Source organism: Symphalangus syndactylus, chromosome 12, assembly GCF_028878055.3.
Source record: "Symphalangus syndactylus isolate Jambi chromosome 12, NHGRI_mSymSyn1-v2.1_pri, whole genome shotgun sequence".
NCBI lineage: Eukaryota > Metazoa > Chordata > Mammalia > Primates > Hylobatidae > Symphalangus > Symphalangus syndactylus.
The window spans coordinates 137963419-137987859 of NC_072441.2; the positions used below are offsets into that span (position 1 = coordinate 137963419).

At 51.7% G+C, this 24441-nt stretch overlaps 1 protein-coding gene across 3 annotated transcripts; it reads left to right on the forward strand.

Moving 5' to 3' along the window:
• The first annotated feature begins 227 nt into the window (after window positions 1-227).
• On the forward strand, window positions 228-15666 carry HEYL (hes related family bHLH transcription factor with YRPW motif like). Of its 3 annotated transcripts, none has more exons than XM_055255209.2 (5): window positions 228-330; window positions 7118-7184; window positions 8269-8352; window positions 9541-9622; window positions 12643-15666. In XM_055255209.2, the coding sequence occupies exons 1-5, from the start codon at window positions 251-253 to the stop codon at window positions 13314-13316; spliced, it is 987 nt and encodes a 328-aa protein (XP_055111184.1). In that variant the 5' UTR covers window positions 228-250; the 3' UTR covers window positions 13317-15666. The 3 variants fall into 3 exon arrangements, with proteins under 3 accessions (XP_055111184.1, XP_055111186.1, XP_055111185.1); XM_055255211.2 differs by lacking the exon at window positions 228-330 and adding an exon at window positions 6730-6848; XM_055255210.2 differs by lacking the exon at window positions 228-330 and adding an exon at window positions 6846-6921.
• The last annotated feature ends 8775 nt before the right edge of the window (window positions 15667-24441 follow it).

Sequence of the window (24441 nt, forward strand, 5' to 3'; positions counted from 1 at the left end):
CGGAGCAGAGCCGGACCTCCCAGCCGTCGGTGAAGGCGGCGACCGCCTAGGGCCTTCCCACGGCTCGGCGGCGCGTCACCGCGGGGGCGAGGGGGCGCCTGGGCGCCCGGAGCTGCTGCGCAGGAAAGGGCCCTGGGAAAGGGCGGTGGCGGCGCCCCCGAGGCGGGGCCGGGGCGGGGCCGGGGCGGGGCGCGACTTCCCGACTGGGAGCCCTAGCCGCGGGGCTGAGACCAGGCAGCCTGCGTTCGCCATGAAGCGACCCAAGGAGCCGAGCGGCTCCGAGGGCGAGTCCGACGGACCCATCGACGTGGGCCAAGAGAGCGAGCTGAGGTAAGGGCCGGGATGCGGTGACTGAGCAGGCAGAGGGCGAGCGGGGTGGGGGTCGGCCCGACGGACTCGCCGAGGAGGCTGGCCAGCTCTCCAGCACCGCCTGGGCAGAGGCAGGTGAGCGCGGGGGCCACAGGTGTCGCCGTGCAGGGCGTGTGCGGGCCGTGCCGTTACACGCACGAGTGCCTGGATCCTGCGCGCTCTGGGTCGTGCAGGGCTGGGGGTGCTGGCATGGAGGTAGAGTTCAGCTCGGGGCATCTGGTGGCTAGTGGGTTATCTTCTATCTGTCGAAGTGGCCCAGGGGAGGCCATTGGCAAGGAGTTTTCCCTGGAGATCTTAGAAAACTCTCATAGACTGATGGTACTCCGGCCCCTGTCCAGAATCTGCTGACGATGCAGAGTAACCCCATTCTTTCCCAATTTTATCCTAGTTTGGATGCAGTTTTCATGTAGTCCACAAATTATTTCAGGAAGAAGAAAATGTGTCCTCCTTTGAGCAAATTGGAGTTTGCATTTAGGGACTTAGTATTGAAGAAAATAATAAGCGACTTGCAAGGGCCTAGAGTCCAATTCCAGTGTTCCTCCTATCATGCCCCCACACTGCCAGTGTCTGTCAGCTCCTGGTAGATAGTCTGACCTGCTTCAAACCTGTCCAACAAACTGCACTTGTATAGTTCTGCTACCTCGCAGTTCTGTGAACTGTCTAAGCTTCAGTTTCCTTATCTGTTAAATGAGCATGAATAATAGAACCAACTTCATAGAAGTATTGGGAAAACCAAATGAGGCAAAGTATGTCAAGGGCTTAGCACAGCACATGCCTAGGCACACACCATGTGATTCCCAGCACCCTGAAAGAGCTGCAGGGCTGACTGGGAGTCTGCACACCTGGGTCCCAGCCCCAAATCTGCCACCAACTCACTATGTGGTCTTGGGCCATTGGTTTCCCTGACGGAGTCTGTCCTGAGTCTGTTTCCCCATCAGTAAAACAAAGACAGCAGTGGAAAAGGATATACTTCATCTCTCTTGGCTCATCTAGACTTGACTAGAACAGAATTGGAGGGGAATTCAGTTAATTCTTTCTTTCTTTCTTTTTGACGTGGTCTCACTCTGTTGCCCATGCTGGAGTGCAGTGCCATGATCATAGCTCATGGCAACCTTGATCTCCTGGGCTTAAGTGATCCTCCTGCTTTGGCCTCCCAAAGTGTTGGGATTACAGACATAAGCCAGTGAGCCGGGCCCAGTTAATTCTTAGGGATGTTTTTGAGGACATTTTGTAATTTTAGTGCTCTCCAGTTTTCTGAGATCCAAGGATCCTGCCTCAGTCACAAATCCCAGGAAAATGCCATAATAGATATTCCTCTTGCATCCTGTAGATTTGTTTTTAGGGAGTATAACACAATTCGCTATGCAACGTATTAGCCTTTCTTAATTGTTTAGCAGAAACTGCTATTTAGAAAAGCAGTTATCTTAGCCTGTGCCTGTTAAGGGCCAGGAAAGGGCACAGCACCATGTGGGGGTGGTGGAGCGGGGTCTCAAATTCAATGGCACTGGGTCTTCATAGATCAGAGGCACAAAATTGATGCCAGAGAACTAGGCTGATCAGAGCTGGCTTCTGTCCTCCACAAGTTTGCAGCCCAGTCAGTGACCTGCCAGGTCATAAAAACACCATGGACAGGATGGAAAGGAGACAGACTGTGGGCTGTGAGGGCACTTGAGCAAGGAGAGGTCAATCAATCAAAGATGGCAAGGAGGGCTTCTTGAAGATGGTAGCATCTGGGCAACTGCTCACATGAGGCATAAAGGATCAGTGGGCAGTTTTTTTCCTATACATACAGCATTTCCTATATATACAGAGCCCATTTTTAGCCACTGTTCTTAGAGGAGCAGACCCCTCTGAGGAGAGAAAGCAGTTGGACATCTGGCAGAGGCTGACTTATAGACGCCCCTTTGTAGCACTCACCAAAGGGCCCTCCCCCCAGCAGACATCAATGCTTCGATTCAGGGAGCACTGAACGATGCCTGCTGTGGCCCAGACCCTGGGCTGGGAATAGGGGGCCCAGATGTATCCTGCTCAGCCTCTGCCCTCAGGGAACTCTCAGGGAAGAAGAGCTTCATGTACAAAGAAAGCAGATAAACACTGACAAGGGCCGCAGGACGGAGGCAGCCAGCCTCTCGGGGTCAGGGGCACGGCACAAATCCCCCACACTCAGAAACATGAGAGTAAAGAGCAGGGGGTGTTCCACCGTCACTGTGGCATCTGCCTGGTGGCAGTCCTGCCACATCTGTGAAACTCACCCACAGAGCTCTCATCTCAACCTGGCCCCATGACACAGGATGAGTCCAAACTGAGAGTACAGCCTCTCCTCTCCCTCTGCAAACATCTAATGAGCACCTGCCACATGTCAGACACTGGATCAGGGTCCTGTTCCTGCACAATATAAGGTGGTGGCCTTGGAGTCAGATAGACCTGAGTTTGAATCTTACCACCATTAACTTTGGCCAGTGACTTACTCCTTTCTGAACCTCAGTTTTCTCCCTTTCAAAATGGGAATGCATTAGCATTCCTGCCTCACAGGATAAGGTTTGATGAAGTAACATACATAAAGTAACATAGCTCCCTGCTTTGGCACAAAGTAACTTCCAATAAACGTTGCTTTCAAAGCAGTCACCATTCAGTTGGGGGGCAACATATTTATGAGACAGCATGGTCTAATGAAAAGACTGGAAGTGTGAAGACTGGACTTACTGGAGTGATTCTTAACTCCAGTGTCTCTGTCACTCCACCTGTAAAATGATTATTTTTCCTAAATGTGAAATGGCCCAAAAAATACTTCACTTACAGGGCTATTGTGCAGTAAATTAGACAAATGGATGTGGAAGTGCAGTACAGAACCAAAAGTACTGGCTCCGAGATCTACATGACGGGATGATGAATATATGGGGTACACTGGCAAAAGCCCCAGATGAAAAGCCACTAGAGGCCGGGCGCGGTGGCTCATGCCTGTAATCCCAGCACTTTGGGAGGCCGAGGCAGGCGGATCACGAGGTCAAGAGATCGAGACCATCCTGGGTAACACGGTGAAACCCCGTCTCTACTAAAAATACAAAAAAATTAGCCAGGCGTGGTGGCGGGTGCCTGTAGTCCCAGCTGCTCGGGAGGCTGAGACAGGAGAATCACTTGAACCCGGGAGGTGGAGGTTGCAGTGAGCCGAGATCGCGCCACTGCCCTCCAGCCTGGGCGACAGAGTAAGACTCTGTCTCAAAAAAAAAAAAAAAAAAAAAAGCCACTAGACTAGACATGGCTGTAGTTCCAGATTTTCCTTTAATTTGCTGTGTGGCCTGGGGAAGATCCCTTCCCCTCTGACTTTCCTCATTTTACAAATGGACTCAGTTCTCTCTGAGATCCCTTCATGTGGGACATAGTGATTCTGACACAAAATGATTAGGGTCATCTGCAAGGGTTCCATGGGGGAGTTCCCAGGGGAAGTCAGCACTGAGGGTGGTCAGGACCACCTGGAAAGCTTCCCCCCTATAAGAGACCGCCCCAAAATTCTGGCTAGGAGCCACTAGAGGCCTACGGAGCAGATCCTGATGGTCAACATATCTTCTCTGGGTCCATGAAAATCTGTGTCATTTTCAGATTCTCAGACAAGAGAATCCCACACCTCATCCCACTGTCAGGGCCAGATCGCGGGCTGGAAGGGAGCTCTGGCTGGGCTCTTGGGAACTTTAAAAATAAGGGGACTGGAGGGCTATTCAGACAGACAGGAAGTAGGAATTAGAAGGGAAACAATGCTGAAGCGGAGCCAGAAGATGCGAATTCCCTGCTGGCTTTGCTCCTTAGCAGCTGGGTAGGCTGGGCAAGCTGCTTTAGCTCCCTGAAGCTCAGCATCCTCGTCTGTAAGATGGGCTTTTGTAAGGCTCAAAGGAGGGAAAGACACATAATGTTGCCAAGAAAACTGTAATGTGAGGTTTGCCTCTGAGATATGGGAAGAAGAGAAGGGGGAAAATAATACAACAGGGACAAGCTGACCAGGAGACTGGAAAAAGGGATGGCAGCACTGCTTTGCCCTGAAATGGGTGCGTCAGCCTCCAACAGATGGTCCCAGCGGAGGGATCAGGCTGAGAGGCAGTGACGTGCACAAGGCTAACCCAATACCCGGACAGACGCTTTATCAAGCTGGGGGAACAAAGGCCGTGTTTCTCAGTGTGTCTTGGCTCTTGGGGTTTGTCCCCAGTGACCCAGCAAGGTTTTGTAAACAAGCTGCTCCATAGATCTCAGGATCTGGCCATCTGAGCCCTGGACCTAGCTTGCTGGGTCCTCCCTCCCAGGAGCCGTTACAGACCTCTTACCAGGTCTGCTTGTCCAGATGTTTGGGTGGGAGATATCCTTTTCCAGATATGTCTGGACAAAGCCAGGGACATAGCAGTAGGATTTGACAAATGCTATCTTGTCTCTTCTGCAACTTCTCTGAGCAATTGATGAAAGCGATCCAAATTCAAATGCCAAAAGCGTAGTCACATGGGCTAGGACCCTTCTGGTAAGTCATATATGCCCCCATTCCACAAGGTCCTAGGCTGTAGGTGCTTATGTCTCTGTTCCCCAGTGATGCCAAAGACATAGGTGAGAGAAGAAAGCTCTACCATGAGTTCTACTGTATTCCAAGCCCTTGCTGAGTACTGAAGCTGACGTGGCTCATGGCCTCATGGAGCTTTTGAATTTGTTGGAGAGAGAGACATCAGTCAAATAACCATATAAATATAAAACAACAAACTGGCATAAATGCTGTGAAAGCAGGGTGCTAGGAGAGTGTTGAGCAGGGGACACTAGTGGGAGGAGGAATGTTAGAAAAGGCTCCCCCGGGAGGTGCCATCTGAGTTGAGATCTGATGGGTTGTAGAAGTTACGGGCAAAGGAACTGGGGCTTGGGGTGATGGGTGGACCAGAGATGGTGGACCTAGGCTACGGGACAGTACATGCAACTGCAAGAAGGAGTTAGTGCATTCATAGGCTGGAGCATACAGAGGAAGATGGTTGAGTCTAGAGAGGTTGACAGGGGCCAGCTGGACCACCTGAAAGATGGTGGCCTTGATCTTAAAAAAACATTGGGGCCAGGCATGGTGGCTCTTGCCTGTAATCCCAGCACTTTGGGAGGCCAAGGCAGGCAGATCACCTGAGGTCAGGAGTTCCAGACCATCCTGGCCAACATGGTGAAACCCCGTCTCTACTAAAAATACAAAAATTAGCTGGATGTGGTGGTGGGTGCCTGTAATCCCAGCTATTTGGGAGGCTGAGGCAGGAGAATCACTTGAACCGGATGGCAGAGGTTGCAGTGAGCCGAGATCATGCCAGTGCACTCCAGCCTGGACAACAGAGCGAGGCTACATCTAGAAAAAAACAAAACAAAACAAAACAAAATAATTGGGGAGCCACTGAGGAGTTTTAAGTGAGTGATATGATCAGATTTAAATGATCACTCTGCCTACAGTGTGGAGATAGGCTTGTAGAGAGTAAAAGAGGGTGTAAAAGGACCCAACAGGAAGCTCTTGCAGTCATCCAGATGAAAGATGATAGAGGCGTAGCATTGAGAGAAGTGGCGGAGAGGAAGGGGACAGACGTGAGATGTATTTTAGACATAGCGTGGGCAGGTTTTGATGAGGTGGGGGTGAGGAGGAGGAGGAATCAAAGACAGCATCAGCTTTCCACCTTGCAGAACTGGGGTACCTTCACTGAGATGGGGAAACCCAGGGGCAGCAGGAGCAGGTGTGGGTGAAGGCCAGCTTGCAGATTCCTGTTCAGATGTGTGGCGCTGTGTCTTCCCAAACGGCAGGGGAGTCACCTTGTTTGTTGTTTGTTGGTGCAGTGTCTGCCCACTGGAGCTGAGCTGAGGGAGGGCTGGGGTCTGGCTGAGTGCACCAGCACCCACCCAGGCCTGAACAGGGCCTTAGAAGTGTTGGCCAAATGAATGATGCCTCAGTGGACCCAGCGAATCCTCACCATTCTAAGAGAGTTTCTGAAGCAGAAAACGTTAAGAAGGGTTAGCAGTTGGGCTGGAGATTATTTTGGTCAGAATCTGGGCAGGAAAAGCCCCCCCCAGGGCTGAGCCTCTTCTCTGTAATGGGAGCTCCTGGGGTGTGAGCAAACATCCATCATTCAACCGGGGCTGCAGAGGGAAGGCCCGGAGTGGGAGGAGAGGCCGAGGTTAGGGGGACGGGGCCTTCTGGGAGGCCAGGGCAGTGTCCCAGAGCATCCGAGAGGGGCCTGTGACCCAGAAGCCGCCTCCCCCTCGCCCCTGGCCGCACCGCGTGGGAGGAGGCGGCAGCTGCAGGCGGGGCGGAGGGCGGGCGGCCGGCGCGCCCGGCCCGTGGGAAGCAGCGGCATCTGCTCTTTCCACGCTCGTTCCCAGCGGCTCCCTCTGAAACCCAACCCGCCCGGCCCAGCCCCGCCGCCGCCGCCGGCCAGTGCCCTCGCCCGCCCCGCCCCCGGGGATCGGGTTGCAGGAGCCAGAGCTACCGCGCCGCGGTGCGCGGTTCCCCGACGGCCGCCGCGAGGGGCGAGGGGCGAGGGGCGAGGGGAGAAGGGCAAGGCCCAGCAGGTCCGGACCAAGAGCCCAAAGCGGGCCCAGAGTGCATGAGAGGACTTGACCCGGGTTGAAATGAGCCCCCAGGAAGAAGGGGAGAGCAAGCTCCTCCTTCCAGGCCGGCCCTGTGGCTCCTCCTGGCCCGAGGTCAGCCCAGTTCGGGGAGACGGTCCCCTAGCCCTGAAAAATCAGCTTTTCTTTTCCTTTCCAGCCAGATGGCCAGGCCGCTGTCCACCCCCAGCCCTTCGCAGATGCAAGCCAGGAAGAAACGCAGAGGGGTGAGTGTCCGTCTCAGCCTCTGAGTTGCCCAACAAAGGGTTGCCATGAATCCCCTGCAGTCTGGCGGGGAGAACCCTGGGCAGAAACTTCACCATGAAGCTAACTGCCTGGGTTCAAATCCCGGCTCTGTCACTAGCTATCAGGGTGATTCCAGGCAAGCCTGTTAACCTCTCTGAGCCTGATTTGCTCCTTTGTGTAACTGGAATAATGACAGGGCCCACCTCAAAGGGCTGCTTTGCAGATTAAGTGCATTAATGTAATGCTCTGAACAATAGCAGACACACAATAGGCCATTATGATTGTTGTTCCAGCCTGCCCCCCCCATCCTATCTTCTGTCTCCTGTCTGAGTCCAGAAGTTTCATCCCCCTCAGTGTGCCGGGGTGGGGGAGGGGACAGAAGAAGGATCCCCGCTTGCTGCTGTCATCTGTCCGTCATGTTCAGCCCCACTTTCCTCCCAGGATGCAGCTGTGCTTCCACACTTGGAGTCCAGACAACTGGGGTCTGGCAGAGAGCAGCCTGACACTCACTGACTGTAAGCCCTTAGGCAAACCACTTCCTTCCAGCCCTCATTTTCCTTATCTGTAAAATGGGGTCATATCTGTCCTGCTCCTGGTGTTCTGCTACCAGTATTGGAGGGAAGAATGAGAGTGTGTGGGTGGAAGGGGCCTGCAGCTAGAGAGAGCAACACATGGGACTCCCCAAACCATCTCATGACCTCACAGATGATGGGGTCACCCTCCTGGCCCAGCAGGGGCCTCCAGGACCTGCTGTAGCACCGTGGCTGGTGTCTTCATTATGATTGGCTGTGCCCTGCTGTACCAGTGGTTAAACATCTTGAATATCACCCCTATAGACCAAGACAAGAGATCCGAGTTGTACTCCCAGCTCTGCGCTTTCTTGCTGTGTGACCTTAAGCAAATCACTGTCTTTCTCTGGGCCTTGGTTTTCTCCACCATAAAGTAAGACTAGATTGATCTCCCTCACAAAAATACTGTGTGGGTAAATATGAGCTGATGTCCATCAAGGCACTTTGGAAACTGTGATGATGCACCTGTGAGTAACTTCTTGTCATGATTGTTTAGATCATAGAGAAACGGCGTCGAGACCGCATCAACAGTAGCCTTTCTGAATTGCGACGCTTGGTCCCCACTGCCTTTGAGAAACAGGTATGTGACATTGCTGATTGTGCTAGAGGAAATACTGTGTGGGTGGCAGATAAGGTTCGTTTCTCATGGCATCTCTTGTTGATTGGTAGCAGCTGCCTGAGATGCTGTGATCATTTACCAATATCTGTCACTGGCCAGGGTAAAAGGAATGGAAATTTATACTTAGGTGTCTCAGGTGGCTTTATGTCTATCATCCCATTGAATTGACTCCCCAAAATGATCCCAAAGGGTAGGGATTATTATGCCCATGGCACAGGTAAGGAAATAGAAGCACAGAGAGGTGAAGTAACTTATACCAGATCACACAGCTAGTAAATAGCAGGGCACAGGACTGTGTGATTCTCAAGCCCCCGTCCCTCTGCACTACAGACATTTCCAGAGTGATTTGAAAGTGGAACAGGCTGCCCAGGGAGTGAGCACTCTGCCATCGAGCTTGTTAGGGTGGGGGAACTATAGTAGGGAATCAGACAGTGGACTCAGCCTCAGAGATTCTCACCCTATGCACCAAGGCATAGGTCACGGGTCCTCTGCTTTCCCTTATGTTGGTGAGAACAAGTCAGTCATCCCACAGATGTTCACTAAAACCGTCACAGGACCAGCCATGAACTAGACCTAGTATCTGCCCTCAAGGGACTCCCATGGAGCGTCTGATCTTCAGGCTTCACCTGGGAAGCTTAGGAAGCATTTCCCAAGAGAGAAAAGAGGAAGAGCAAGTGGTCTGGGGATAAGATGATGAGCTAGATCTTGGGCACATTGAGTCTGAAGTTGGATTCCCTGAAGAGCTGGTTTAAGAGGCATTCTGAGGATGGTGGCTAAAGCCATGGAAGTGACAAGCCCCTCTGCAGGGAGCAGCAGAATGCGAAGTGACACAGAAGGGACAGTACTGTGTTAAGAGACGGCAGATCAAGAGGCATGGTGAAAGGAGAGCCCAGAAACAGTGGTGTCGTGCAAGTCAAGGGAGGAGTGGTTTCAGGAAAGATGACCGGCAGCTGTACAGTGGACAGGTGGTCTGAGAGGAGAACTGAAAAGAATGTTCTAGATTTGGAGAACTTGGCCAAAGCAGAAGCCCATTTGCAGGCAGCAGTGGAGTGGGAGGAAGGTGAGAAAATCGAGACAGTGAGTGCTGATGACACCGCACAGTGACGTGGTCAGCTGGAGGCTCCACTCTTCTGTCTTCTGTACCCGCAGGGCTCTTCCAAGCTGGAGAAAGCCGAAGTCTTGCAGATGACGGTGGATCACTTGAAAATGCTCCATGCCACTGGCGGGACAGGTACCCATGCTCCTCTCTTTCAGGCGTCATTCATACAACAAATATTTTGAGGCTGGGCCCTGGGGATACGCTGATGAGCAAAGTCCACACGCTGCCCACTCTGAAGAGCTCAGTCAATGGAGGGAACATTTGCAAAGCTTCTCTCTCTCCTTTCAGCATCTCCCTCTCCACTTTCAGTGTCTCCATTTGTCGCAACCTTTTCCTCAATTCAGCTCCCTCCAGTCTTAGACCTGGGAGGCGCTTTCTTCTGTAACAGACTGTTCCTATGGGTCCCACCCTTCCCCAACCCAGGACCTCATTAAGGATTCACCTGAATGAGCTAATTCTCACTGGGAATCTGACCCCCTGAACCCAAGGAGGAGCCTGGTATCCTACCCACTGGTCTAGCCTTTTGGGCTATTGTGGGGTCCTTGGCAGTGCTGGGGTGACATATCATGCTCACCACAGGTCTCAGGATTGTAACAGGACACAAATTAACTCGTTTTGTTATTTTAAGCCCATCAGTTACAATAAAGTAAGGGAACAGTGGCTTTAAAGACACTTCCAGACAAATAGAAATTCTGTCTACTCAAAGTTTCTCTGTGTATTTGGTGATTTCGAAATTGGGAAACCTTGAAAGCTCCACAGGCCTTGGCCACAAAGACCTAAGTTCCAGAGACCTAACTACTCCAGAAGAGGACAGTAGCATTTTAAGTGGCCCATTCTGGTGCTTCTGAAGCCTCAGTGTATATCATTGTCACCTTGGGTCAGGCAGAATCAGGAGTCATCCCCCAGAGATTCTGAGGCAGCAGGTCTAGATTGAAGTTTAGGAGTTTGCAAGTTTAACAAGCTACCCAATTATCCTGGTGCAGGTGGTCCATTTGGGAACTTCTGCCAAAGAAATGCATTGTTAAGAGTGGAGACTTCCATCTCTAATGAACCAATGGGGGAGATTCAAATTACATTTATGATTATCCAGTGAAAAGAAAAGTAGTGACTAATATGTGGACATCATTTGACAGTTTTCAAATGCTTTCACTTGTGTTGTTTCATTTGATTCTCACAAGAACCTGCAAGATGGGGGTTAGCGTTACCACCATTTTCTGACTGTGAACTAATGGGAAGACAGAACTGTGGTTCACGGTGTAGGCTTTGAGTTGAATCAGGCTCTACTGGCTACTAGCTTTATGACCTTAGACAAATGATTTAACCTCTCCCTCAGTTTCCTCATCTCTAAAATGGGAATAATTAGAGCGTTTTATGAGGATTAAATTAGATAACTTGATGAAATCCTTAGTAAGAATTCAGCAAATGTTAGTTAGAAAAGAACAGCAGGCCAGGCGTGGTGGCTCACGCCTGTAATCCCAGCACTTTGGGAGGCCAAGATGGGCGGATCACGAGGTCAGGAGATCGAGACCATCCTGGCTAACACGGTGAAACTTCATCTCTACTAAAAATACAAAAAAAGAAATTAGCCGGGCGTGGTGGTGGGCGCCTGTAGTCCCAACTACTCGGGAGGCTGAGGCAGGAGAATGGTGTGAACCCTGGAGGCGGAGCTTTCAGTGAGTCGAGATCGCGCCACTGCACTCTAGCCTGGGCGACAGAGCGAGACTCTGTCTCAAAAAAAAAAAAAAAAAAAGAAAAAAGAAAAGAATAGCAAAGGCCAGGCGCGGTGGCTCACACCTGTAATCCCAATATTTTGGGAGGCCGAGGTGGGCAGATCACCTGAGGTCAGGAGTTCAAGACCAACCTGGCCAACATGGTGAAACCCTGTCTCTACTAAAAATACAAAAATTAGCTACTGTGATGGCGGTTGCCTGTAATCCCAGCTACTTGGGAGGCTAAGGCAGGAGAATCTCTTGAACCTGGGAGGCGGAGGTTGCAGTGAGCCAAGATCGTGCCACTGCACTCCAGCCTGGGGGACAGAGCGAGACTCTATCTTGAAAAAAATAAAAAAAAGAACAGCAAACGCAGAAAGGTGAAGGGATTTGCTTGAACTTACATGGCTAAGTGTATAGCAGAGTTGGTTCTCACCCACAAGTTGACCTGACTCCAAACATAGTCTCCAGCTGAGCTGTTCCTCTGTGGGGGCCATGAACCAAGGACTAGATATTTGCTGCCATCGTCATGAGACCAGTGCTGGCTGGGGTTGTTCTGTCTGTCTTTGCCCAGAAGGTGGTCAAGAGAGAAACAGGTATGGAGAGGCAGTGAGGATGTGAATACTTGTGCAGGAAGTTCACCTGGTTATCCATCAAAGAGAGGGTCCCTGGCCGATAACAGCAGCTGAGGGTCACAGTGGGGTCTTGCTTTCCAGATTGCCTTTTGAGCCAAGGGACAAACTCAGATGCCAACAAGGCCAAGCCAGTAATATAAGTGGATAGCTAACTTTTCATTTATTCAGCATTTTCTGTGCACTATTTTAATTTCACCCTCACAACTCTATACAGTAGGCACTGCTATATCCCCATTTTACAGCTAAGGAAATTGGGGCACAGAGAAATAAAGAGACTTGTCCACAATCAGGCAGCTAGTTAAGTAGCAGAGCCAGGATTTGAACCCAGCTCTCCTGGCCTCCGACAACCTCACACTTCACTGCTACACTACGCCGCCTTCTCCAAGGGGCCTCCTGATGGCTGCTGCTGCCACCTCCCTTCCTGGGCATCTGCCCCTCTCAGCAGGCAGGGTTGTTTACACCTCCAAGTGCACAACCTTTCATATCTGTCAAGTATCTACTTCAATGAAGTTATCTTGGCCACAAGGATTTTTCTTTGCATTAATCATGAATTGTGATGAAAGCAGTATTTTACATTTCATAGTTTAGTGAATTCATTGATCATTATAACCCATCGCCCTCCACCCCAGGCAGGAATTTTTGTTCTCACTCTGCAGATGGGGAGACGGGCTCAGAGAGGCAGGGTGACATGGCCATGGCTGCCCAGGGAGTGAGTGGAGGAGGCAGGTCCAGAACTCAGACAGTCAAGACCTAGGCTCCATGCTTCTCCCCACACCTGGCATGACCTTCATCACACCTCCCTTTGCAGGATTCTTTGATGCCCGAGCCCTGGCAGTTGACTTCCGGAGCATTGGTTTTCGGGAGTGCCTCACCGAGGTCATCAGGTACCTAGGGGTCCTTGAAGGGCCCAGCAGCCGTGTGGACCCCGTCCGGATTCGCCTTCTCTCCCACCTCAACAGCTATGCAGCCGAGATGGAGCCTTCGCCCGCACCCACTGGCCCCCTGGCTTTCCCTGCCTGGCCCTGGTCTTTCTTCCATAGCTACCCGGGGCTACCAGCCCTTAGCAACCAGCTCGCCGTCCTGGGAAGAGTGCCCAGCCCTGTCCTCCCCGGCGCCTCCTCTCCTGCTTACCCCATCCCAGCCCTCCGAACCGCTCCCATTCGCAGAGCCGCAGGCATCATCCTGCCAGCCCGGAGGAATGTGCTGCCCAGTCGAGGTGCATCTTCCACCCGGAGGGCCCGCCCCCTAGAGAGGCCAGTGACCCCTGTGCCTATAGCCCCCAGCAGCAGGGCTGCCAGGAGCAGCCACATGGCTCCCCTTCTGCAGTCTTCCTCCCCAACACCCCCGGGTCCTACAGAGTCCGCTGCTTACGTGGCTGTTCCCGCCCCCAACTCATCCTCCCCAGGGCCAGCTGGGAGGCCAGCGGGAGCCATGCTCTACCACTCCTGGGTCTCTGAAATCACTGAAATCGGGGCTTTCTGAGCTGTCCCTTCACCATCCCGCCCCAAGGAATAAGGAAGGTTCTTTTACCAGGAGCCCAAAAAAGGGCACTGCCTTTTCTGCTTTGCTTCCTGGACTGGCTCATATGTGAAGGCACATTCTCCAGCCATCAAGAGGCCCCCTCCTCCTCCAGCCCATCTCTCCTCCTCACTGTTATCCCAGCTTATCCACCCAGCTCTCCTGGAACTGTTCTGGTCTCAGAGGCTTGGTTCCATTTCTCACCTGCACAGATAAGTCCTGGGAGAGACCCTCAGAGATGCGCCCAGACCCCTCTCCTGCCCTCTGCACGCCAGCAGCAGGCATGAACCTTGGGTCTGGGAAAAAGCTTTAACCTGCAGGGCACCAGGACCCAAGGCAGGCTGTTCCTTGGAGCGGTCAGACCCCAGTCAGGAGCAATGACTGACGCTACAGCCCTCCCACGCCAAGAGGCTGGAACATAGTGTCTGCCTCACTTCCTGGAGATAGTAACTGAGCAGGGGCTACAAAGAGGTCTCCTGGGAACCCTGTCTGCCCCTGCCCACCTGTGCTTGGGCCACACCATCACACTGAACCACAGGACAGACCCTTTCGCCACCACAGCCAAGGCCTGGAGACTGGGGGCCCAGCAGAGCCTGCTCCCACCCTCCTCCCAGCAGCCAACACCCACCCTCTCACTGACTAACAGGTCCCTGCACACAGCTGGCCTGATCAACCCAGCTGGGAGGTTTCTAGGCAGCAGCAAAACTCTGTGACAGGGTGTCCTCACACCAGGCCTTGGACAGCTCTCCCAGACAGGAGCCAGGGTTGAGCAATGGAGAGCCCAGCCCCCCGCGTCTTACAGTCGCTATCTTCCAGGCGTGTGGTCCCTCCCCATTGGGTGCACAGTGCAGAGGGGCCGTGGCCCCATGTGATGGTGCTCAGAGAGGAACCTCTTGGGATTCAGCACCAGACGTCTGTGCTGCCTGGTTTGCATCCGGCTCACAGAGCCCAGACTGCTGGAACAGCCAAGGGCTGTCAGGCTGGACAAAAATAACTGCGAGGAGGGGAAAGAGAAAGGATGATTCGAGGCACCTCAGCCCTTCAAGGTCATGCAGTGGGTCGAGGGCCTGAGATCCTGTTCACCAGGACTCCACGGAGCTGGCTCTGCTCAGAAGCCATTTCATTCCCCGGCTCCACCCTAGGCCACTTTTTCTAACAGAGGAAACAAATGGTCCAGCGATCATTCCCAGCAGAACAGCGGAGCCTGGACTGACACCCGGTGGGACCAGTGTTGCCACACCAGTTGATAAAATGCAGAAACCCTTCTGTACTCATTGGTAAATATCTACTCCCCCAAGTGACTCCAAGTGCCCCCCCCCACTGCCTGGCACTTCCCCCAGGACTCCTACGATCTGGTTACTGCCTGGCCGATCCAAGGCTGTGGAGTCCCAGAGCCAGCAGTTCACTGGTGCTCATTCCACACTGGTTAGTTACTTCAGTTGTCACCCCTGGGAAGATTCTCCCACCTCCTCCCTTTGATGGAACCACCCTCCCCAGAGGCTGCATTGAGGAGACTCCATGGACTGAAAAGTGAGTTTGCAGAAACCTTGGGGAAAAGAGCCCTTTCAAAGAAGTGGATAAGAGGGAGGAGATCATTGAGTGACCCAGAAAGCTCTTTTGAAAAGACAGACTCCTCAAGGAGAGATAAAGAGGAAAGCACCTCTTTCATTTTTAGTGTGAGCTAATTCCATCAGACTGCTGTCCTCCTGGACGCATCTGAGACGTGCAGTAGCAAGGAGAGGGGGGATCATTTTAGAGAGTGGGTCATTGGCAGGGAGTGCTCCTGAGGGAGGCAGAGAGGAGACTGTGGTAGAAGGAAGACAGAACTCACACATGATCCCAGGAGTGGGGACAGGGACAGAGGAGGTAACAGAAGGCAAAGGCCGGTTTCCCCTTTATCATGAAGGGGCCCACTCAGGACAGGAACAAGGACAATTCCTCCTCCTCCTCTCCTGCTGCTCCTGGGATACCAGGTCAGTGGTGTAGTCTTGCAATTTGGCAACTTCCTAGCCTGAGAATCCCTAGTGGGGCTGTGGGAAACACATTTCCACGTTGCAAGTATGCAACTCCAAAGAATCTGTGATGCCACTGAAATGAGGTGGGAATGACCGAGCTCTTTCAGCATCTTGGTTGAACTTGCTTTCATTGTCCCTGGGATATTGTGGAAGGAAAGGTGACTGTGTGATCTGATTCCATGGTCAAGGACTTGCATCTCCTGTTTCTATCCCTAAGCCTTCCTGGGGTCTCCAACTCCTACCCCAGTACAGGGGTTGTTGCGGACATCCAATAAAGATTTTTTTAGTGCTTCTGGAAACTTCCAGTAGATTCTACTTCTAAACTATCTCTGGAGTCCATCCACTTCTGTCTGCACCCACAGCCACCCTGGCCAGGCCACATCACCTCCCCCAGATCACTGCCCTGGCCTCAGAAAGGTCTTCCCTCTTGCTTTGTCAATCAGTTCTCAGTGGCACCAGAGAGAAATTGAAAGCTGCAGGTCATATCGTATCATCTCTAGTTTGAAAACCTCACTCTGTTACCCCGTTATTCTAAAGGTCTTCTTCTTTTGGTTCCAACCTCACTTCCAGCCTCATTTCTTGCCAGTCCCAGACTTGCTCCCTGAGCTTCTGCCACCTGGCCTTCCTTCATTTCCTCGACATTCCAGCCTTGTTCCCACCTCCAGCACTTTGCATATGCTGTTCCCTTTGCCAAGAATGCTCTTCCCCTACCCCGTGCATGGCTGAGTTCTTCAGACCCTCAGGCCTTAGCTTCAAAGTTGCCTCCTCCAAGAGGCCTTCCTCGACTACTGTACTTGTGGAGTTCATCTATCACAAGGCCTCTGTCCTTTCCCTTCATGGGGAATTTACCACTGCATATCCATTTGTGTAATTTACTTGGTTGACTGTCCCTCCCACTCGAGTGTAAGCTCGTGAGGCCAGGTGCCATGCCTGGTTCACTCTCCACTCTGTACCCAGCGTTGAGCACAGGGCCTGGTCCATAGTTGGCGTTCAATAAATACTTGTTGAAGAAGTGAACTGAGAAGGTGAGAAATCTTCTGGACTCATGCCGTGGATGGTCCGGGCCCTTCTAGGGGTGAACCCCTTGCTGGCCAACTTTGCGGGGAGGCTGCAGAGCAGAGTGAGAGCCAGGGCCAAGGGACTGGAAGTTCTGGCAAGTAGCCAGGAGGCCCTGGCCAAAGGCAAGTGCGAGTGTCCACTCCGAGTGCACACGGACAGCTGGGAGCAGGCAGGCTGTCCTGCCAGCAGGCGTTGCTCTCCACCCTTGGCTTGGCTCTCTGATGGATTCGGCTCGCAACAAATCCAACAAACACAGAGCTCTGCTCTGTGCCAGCCAGGCACAGTGGAGCCAGAGCTGGGAAGGACACAGTTGCTTTGAGTGGGGGGCACACCCTCCATCAAGATGATAGTTTGGTGAGATGAGAGTAGGGAGGTTTGTTAGGAAGGCTGAAGGGAGCAGAGTTGGGGTATGTAGCCCTGCCTGGAGTGTCAAGCAGGTAGGGGGCTCTGGGAGGAAGCTTTCCAGGAGGAGGAGGAAGGGAACCATTCTATGTGCAAAGACCTGGGGACCTCATCAAGGAGAGCTGTAGAAGTTGGCTCTGAGTTGAGCACAGGCCCTCAGTGACAGGGTGAGAGGTGGGCTAGCCTGGGCACTGAAGCCAGACTTCTTTATTAATGAATTGTATGTAGTCTTGGGCAAGTTACTGAACCTCCCTTATCCTCAACTTTCTCATCAATAAAGCAGGGAAGATGCAGTAATGGCTACTATTGGTTGAGTGATAACTGTGTACCAGACACTGTACCCAATGCTTTTCTTGGAATGTCCCATTTTACAGATGAGGAAACTGAGCTAAGACATCATCTCCTAAGGTTAGGTGGTAATTGAATGAGATAACACGTAAAGCTCTCAATAGAGTGCCTGGGTCATATGAACTGCTCCACCAATCTTAGCCGTCAGTGCCATCAATGAGAGGAGACTGGATCCAAACTGAAAGGCCAGGAGCATCATGCAGAGTCTGGGCTTCAGCCTATAGGCAGTGAGAGCCCTGGAAGATTTTGCCAAGTGAATGCTAAGGTGGGACCTTGTTTAAGAAACTTGGCCGGGCACAGTGGCTCACACCTGTAATCCCAGCATTTTGGGAGGCCGAGGTGGGTGGATCACCTGAGGTCAGGAGTTCGAGACCAACCTGGCCAACATAGTGAAACCCTGTCTATACTAAAAATACAAAATTAGCTGGGCATGGTAGTGCACGCCTGTAATCCCAGCTACTTGGGAGGCTGAGGCAGGAGAATTGCTTGAACCTGGGAGGCAGAGGTTGCAGTGAGACAAGATTGCACCACTGCACTCCAGCTTGGGCGACAGGTAAAATTCCATCTCAGAGGAAAAAAAAAAAGAAAGAAAAAAAAAGAAACTTGGCACTTGGAGTGATGTGGGGTGACTGGCAAGGAGCAGTGTTCAGACTCAGCTCCATCTATTCATGGGAAACACTTAGATGCTATTTAAAAATATCCATGGCCGGGCGCGGTGGCTCACGCCTGTAATCCCAACACTTTGGGAGGCCGAGGCGGGTGGATCACGAAGTCAGGAGTTTGAGACCAGCCTGGCCAATATGGTGAAACCCCGTCTCTACTAAAAATGCAAAAAGTAGCTGGGCATGGTGGTGCGCACCTGTAGTCCCAGCTACACAGGAGGCCGAGGCAGAAGAATCGCTTGAACCCAGGAGGCAGAGGTTGCAATGAGCCGAGATCGCACCACTGCACTCCAGCCTGGGCGACAGAGCGAGACTCCATCTCAAAAAAAATAATAAATAAATATAATTAAAAATAAAAAGAACGGTACCTAGGCCCCAGAGATTATGATTTAACTTGCTTGGGGTGGGGCCCAGGCACCTCATCAGGAGGCGGGAAGAAGGGTTGGGATTTCTTTCCAAGCTGAGGTAGATTGGCATTCAGTAGGTGACTGGACTCGAACTCGTAGGCCTGGAGAAAGCTAATGCTTTCTGAGGAGCAATGCATAAATTAATTTCCACAAGGGCCTCTCTGTCCCCTGGTCCCTCTCATAGTGCCTGGCCCATAGTAGGTGACTAAGAAATATTAGGTGTGCTGAAGGCCTTCGGGACTTGTAATTTATTTGCACTGAATATTTATGACTTTGTGGAAAACTCAAGACATTAGCCTCCTTCCCTCCTTCCTGGAGAGAGACAGTAGGAAAAATCAGGTCTATCAGCTGATCCCATTAATAACAGTAAACATTCGTGAGCCTTTGATCTACACTGTCTCATAAAATTCTCGCATAGCTCTGTGAGTAACTACCGCTATCATCCCCATTTTACAGAAGAGGAAACTGAGACTCAATTTGTTAGTGAAAGTGCCCAAAGTTCACAACACTAATAAATATTCCAGCCAAAATTAAGACCTAGGCCTGTCTGATTCAGTCTTAGCCAATACAGGACACTGCTTCCTTCCCAGGCTTCCCCTTGGGATGCAATCCCGGCGATGTTCCGTGGCAGCCATGCAGGCCTGGTGGCTGGACTGCCGTGTTAGCCTGGGAAGCCTTTGGTTCTGCCATGCTCTTCTCCCCTGTGCTTAGTAAGGGTAAGGCTCAGCCTGTATAACAAAGAGGCCTAGCAATCATTCTGTGGATGAAAGAAGATGGAAGTTTATTTGTCTCCCATGTAACTGCCTGGTGAACATTCCAGGTCAGCAGGAAGCTCCATTCAACAAAGACATCCTATACAGACCGACTGGGCACAGTGGCTCACACCCGTAATCCCAGCACTTTGGGAGGCCGAGGTGGGCGGATCACTTGAGGTCATGAGTTCGAGACTAGCCTGGCCAACAAGGTAAAACCCTATATCTACTAAAAATACAAAAAATTAGCTGGGTATGGTGGTGGGCACCTGTGATCTCAGCTACTTGGGAGGCTGAAGCAGGAGAATCTCTTGAACCTGGGAGGCTGAGGTTGCAGTGAGCCAAGATCACACCACTGCACTCCAGCTTGGGCAACAAGAGCGAAACTCCATCACACACACAAAAAAAAAAAGAAAAAAAGAAAACTAATGAACCATCCACTGCCTAAAACTCCAGCAACCCTAAAAGGACCCAATCAACAAGAAGAAAAAATACTAACACCTCATATCATACAGCAACATAACATTTCAAAGTGCTTTCACATGTGTTAGTTCATGCACACCTGCCAATAGTTTAACTGAGGGAGCCAGGGCAGGAATTATTATCTCCATTATGCAGATGAGGAAACTGAATCTTATTTCAAGTAAAACAATCTGCCCTGGATCAGAAAAACAGTAAATGAGCTGGGCATGGTGGCTCACACCTACAATCCTAGCACTTTGGGAGGTCAAGGTAGGAGGATCACTTGAGCTCAGGAGTTCAAGACCAGCCTGGGTAACATAGTGAGACCTCACCTCTTTTAAAATGGCAAAGCTTGGCCAGACACGGTGGCTCACGCCTGTATTCCCAGCACTCTGGGAGGCCGAGGCGGGTGGATCACGAGGTCAGGAGATCGAGACCATCCTGGCTAACACGGTGAAACCCTGTCTCTACTAAAAATACAAAAAATTAGCCGGGCGTGGTGGTGGGTGCCTGTAGTCCCAGCTACTGGGGAGGCTGAGGCAGGAGAATGTGGTGAACCCAGGAGGCGGAGCTTGCAGTGAGCTGAGATGGCACCACAGCACTCCAGCCTGGGTGAGAGTGCGAGACTCTGTCTCCAAAAATAAAAAAAAAAAGACAAAACAAAACAGACAAAAAAAAAAAAAAAAAACCACAGTCTTCCCAGTTAATTGAGATCATGTGCCCACTAAGAAAGACACCTGTGGGGCTGCAGTGGCCAGCCACGCCCTCAACACGGCACAAATTCTGTTTGTGCCGCTGAATCTCTCCCCAAAGGGCTGCTGAGAGGCCCTGGTTCTATAGCTGGGCTGGGAGTGAGACAGGGCCCTGTGCAGGCTTTAGAGCTCTTCCTGTTGATTCAGGACGGAAAGCTTCCCATTCAACCTGTGATGTCAAAAAGCTGGGTGACTGACCGCCACCGCACAGTGACTCGATGGCCCCTTTGAAGCACAGGCCCACAGGGATTTGCAGGTAAATTGCAAATGGCCAATATCTGGTACGAACAGCCACCCACTGTGCCTGTACCTGCAGCAGCCACTGCTTTTGGATTACCGCCCCCTCACCCTTGGTAATGCGGGGGCATGGTGCGGGACTGGTGGGCAACTCCACTCACGGCCCCAGTGTGGGATCCACTAGGCAAAGCCAGCTGGGTTTCTGAGTCTGGTGGGGACTTGGAGGACTTTTATGTCTAGCTGGAGGATTGTATATGCACCAATCATCACTCTGTGTCTAGCTCGGGGTTTGTAGATGCACCAATCAGCACTCTGTATCCAGCTAATCTGGTGGGGACTTGGAGAACTTTTATGTCTAGCTAGAGGATTGTAAATGCACCAATCAGCACTCTGTGTCTAGCTAAAAGATTGTCAATGCACCAGTCAGCACTCTGCATCTAGCTAAAGGTTTGTAAATGCACCAATCAGTGCTCTGTGTCTAGCTAGTGGGGACTTGGAGAACTTTTGTGTCTAGCTAAAAGATTGTAAATGCACTAATCAGCTCTCTGTGTCTAGCTCAAGGTTTTTAAAGGCACCAATCAGTGCTCTGTGTCTAGCTAATCTAGTGGGGACTTGGAGAACTTTTGTGTCTAGCTAAAGGGTTGTAAATGTACCAATCAGCACTCTGTGTCTAGCTAATCTGGTGGGGACTTGGAGAAATTTTATGTCTAGCTAGAGGATTGTAAATGCACCAATCAGCACTCTGTGTCTAGCTCAAGGTTTGTAAATGCACCAATCAGCACCCTGTCAAAGTGGACCAATCAGTTCTCTGTAAAATGGGCCAATCAGCTCTCTGTAAAATGGACCAATCAGCTCTCTGTAAAATGGACCAATTAGCAGGATGTGGGTGGGGTCAGATAAGGGAATAAAAGCAGGCTGCCCAAGCTAGCAGTAGCAACTTCCTTGGGTCTCCTTCCAGCTGTAGAAGTTTTGTTATTTTGCTTTTTGCAAAAAGTCTTGATGCTGCTCACTTTTTGGGTCTAAATGCCTTTACGAACTATAATACCGGTAAGGTCTGCAGCTTCACTCCTGAAGCCAGTGAGACCATGAACCCGCCAGAAGGAACAAACTCTGGACACACCATCTTAAGAACTGTAACACTGCAGGTCCACGGCTTCATTCTTGAAGTTAGCGACACCGAGAACCCACCAATTCTGGACACAGTAAGACATCCCTGCCCAAAGCTAAACCTAACTCATCAAGGGAGGAGTAGGAGACAAGACCCACCTGCCTTCCCTGGATCAACTGGCGCCAGCTCTGGTGAGAAACCGAGGCCTGTCTGCTGGGCCTCACTTAGGACCCAGTTAATGGGTGACCAAGTTTGAAGATTTCTAGGCTTGTTGTCTGTGAGTCACTGTGAGCTGAAGGGCCTGGCCCCATGCACTGAACAGGGGGCAGGAGTGGCTGTCACCCCCGCTGCCTCGGGCCCCCAGGACGGTGCTCCTGGTGGGAGACCCTGCCTGGGGAGGCGCAGGGCGGCTGAGAGATTCTGAGGACAAAGCCCGCAATGCAGGCGCAGAGGGAGGCGTACAGGCCCCGGTCCTGCGCAGGCTCTGCTGGCCTCCCTGTGTGGTCTGGAGGAGGTCTGGCTCACAGGCGCAAAATTCACATCTGCAACCCAGGTCCCTGAGGTGCAGGCTTGGACATCAACAGCCAAGGCCCAGAGGCATCCAGAACGAACACGTCCAAAGCCCAGCTCCTGGCCCCGCGGCCTGCTCCCGGACAGGCTCCTCCCCAAATCTTCCTGCTCTAGGGGAAATGGCAACTCTGTCTGTCGTTCCAGCTGCTCAGCCCAAAAACTCTTGAGTTGACCCTGACACCTCTTCTCTCACAGCCCGCACCCAGAATGCCCGCACATCCCCTCTGCTCCATCTCCAGAATACATTAGAATGTGTCCGTGTCTCACTGCGGGCGCCACTGCCGAGGTCTAATCCCGCACCAGGTCCCCTCGCCCCCGCGCCTCTACCTGAGGCTCCGTCCTTCTACCCGGGACCCTGCAGCTCCCCGCTCCTCCTGGCCGCCAGAGGGCGCTTTGAACACTGCAGGCCACCCAGTCTCCCTTCTGCTCTGAGCTCTCCAGGGACCCCCAGCCAGTGCAAAGGCCAGTGGCTCCAGGCCTCCTATCAGCTCCCCACTCACTTCACCTCTGGCCCCATTTCATTGTCCTCACCCCATCCTTCCCTGCCTTCTGCAACCGTGGCCTGTATTAGAGCACTCCTGAGAAGAGAGATTTATTTTAAGGGACTGGCTCATGTGATGTGGTGACAAGCAACTCTGAAATCCACAGGGCAGGTTGGCAGCCTGGAAATTCAGGAAGAGTTGATGTTGCATTCTCAAGTGCGAAGGCTGGAAACTCAAATCGAATTTCGATGTTGCGGTCTGAAGGCAGAAATCCTTCTTCCTTGGGACACCTTACTCATTATTCTTAAGGTTTTCAACCAAGTGGCCCACCCACCATATAGAGGGTGATCTGCTTTATTGAAAGGCTACTAATTTAAATGTTAATCACATCCCAAAATTTGCCTTTGTAGCAACAGCTAGACTTGTTTGTCCAAACCATGGGCACCACAGCATGGCCAAGATGACATAAAATTAGCATCACATGGCCCCTTTCCCCTTCCTTGAAGGCCAGTGTGGTCCCGCCTCCAGCCCTTACCGTCACTCTGCCCAATACTTTGCTCCTATGCATGTGCATGAGTCTGAGCCTCCTAGCCGGCTGCCTCACTTTCTTTGGGTTTTTCTGGATGTTGCCTCAGAGCAGCTGCCTCTGACAGCCCCATTTAGGTAGCAAGCCTTCCTCCACCAGCACGCCCAGTACTCTTCCATGCTGTTTTTTTGGTCGTATTCATTCACACTCATGCGAAGAAAAATACAAACTTCTTATTTCTTGTCCATCTCCCTTCCTAGAATATTTTTAAGCTCCAACAGGTAAGCTCTGTACGAGTATGATTGCTACCCCAGTACCTAGAACAGTGGTACTAGAACAGGGTAGTTGCTTAAGAAACACTGGTTGAGTTAATAACAATAGCTTGGATTTATTAAGTGCTTATTAAGTAGCATACACTGTTCTTTTTTTTTTTTTTTTTTTTTTTTTTTTGAGACAGAGTCTCGCTGTCGCCCAGGCTGGAGTGCAATGGCGCGATCTCGGCTCACTGCAGGCTCCGCCCCCCGGGGTTCACGCCATTCTCCTGCCTCAGGCTCCCGAGTAGCTGGGACTACAGGCGCCCGCCACCTCGCCCGGCTAATTTTTTTGTATTTTTTTTTTTTTTAGTAGAGACGGGGTTTCACTGTGTTAGCCAGGATGGTCTCGATCTCCTGACCTCGTGATCCTCCCGCCTCTGCCTCCCAAAGTGCTGGGATTACAGGCGTGAGCCACCGTGCCCGGCCCTTTTTTTTTTTTTATTTAAGTTTTAGGGTACATGTGCACAATGTGCAGGTTTGTTACATATGTATACATGTGCCGTGTTGGTGTGCTGCATCCATTAACCTGTCATTTAGCATTAGGTATATCTCCTAATGCTATCCCTCCCCCCTCCCCCACCCCACAACAGTCCCAGGAGTGTGATGTTCCCCTTCCTGTGTCCATGTGTTCTCATTGTTCAATTCCCACCTATGAGCGAGAACATGGCTGAGTTTGGTTTTTTGTCCTTGCAATAGTTTGCTGAGAATGATGATTTCCAGTTTCATCCATGTCCCTACAAAGGACATGAACTCGTCATTTTTTTTTTTTTTTTTTTTTGAGACAGTCTGGCTCTGTCGCCCAGGCTGGAGTGCAGTGGCGCAATCTCAGCTCACTACAAGCTCCGCCTCCGGGGTTCACACCATTCTCCTGCCTCAGCCTCTCCAAGTAGCTGGGACTACAGGCGCCCACCACCACGCCTGGCTAATTTTTTGTATTTTTAGTAGAGACGGGGTTTCACCGTGGTCTCGATCTCCTGACCTCGTGATCCACCT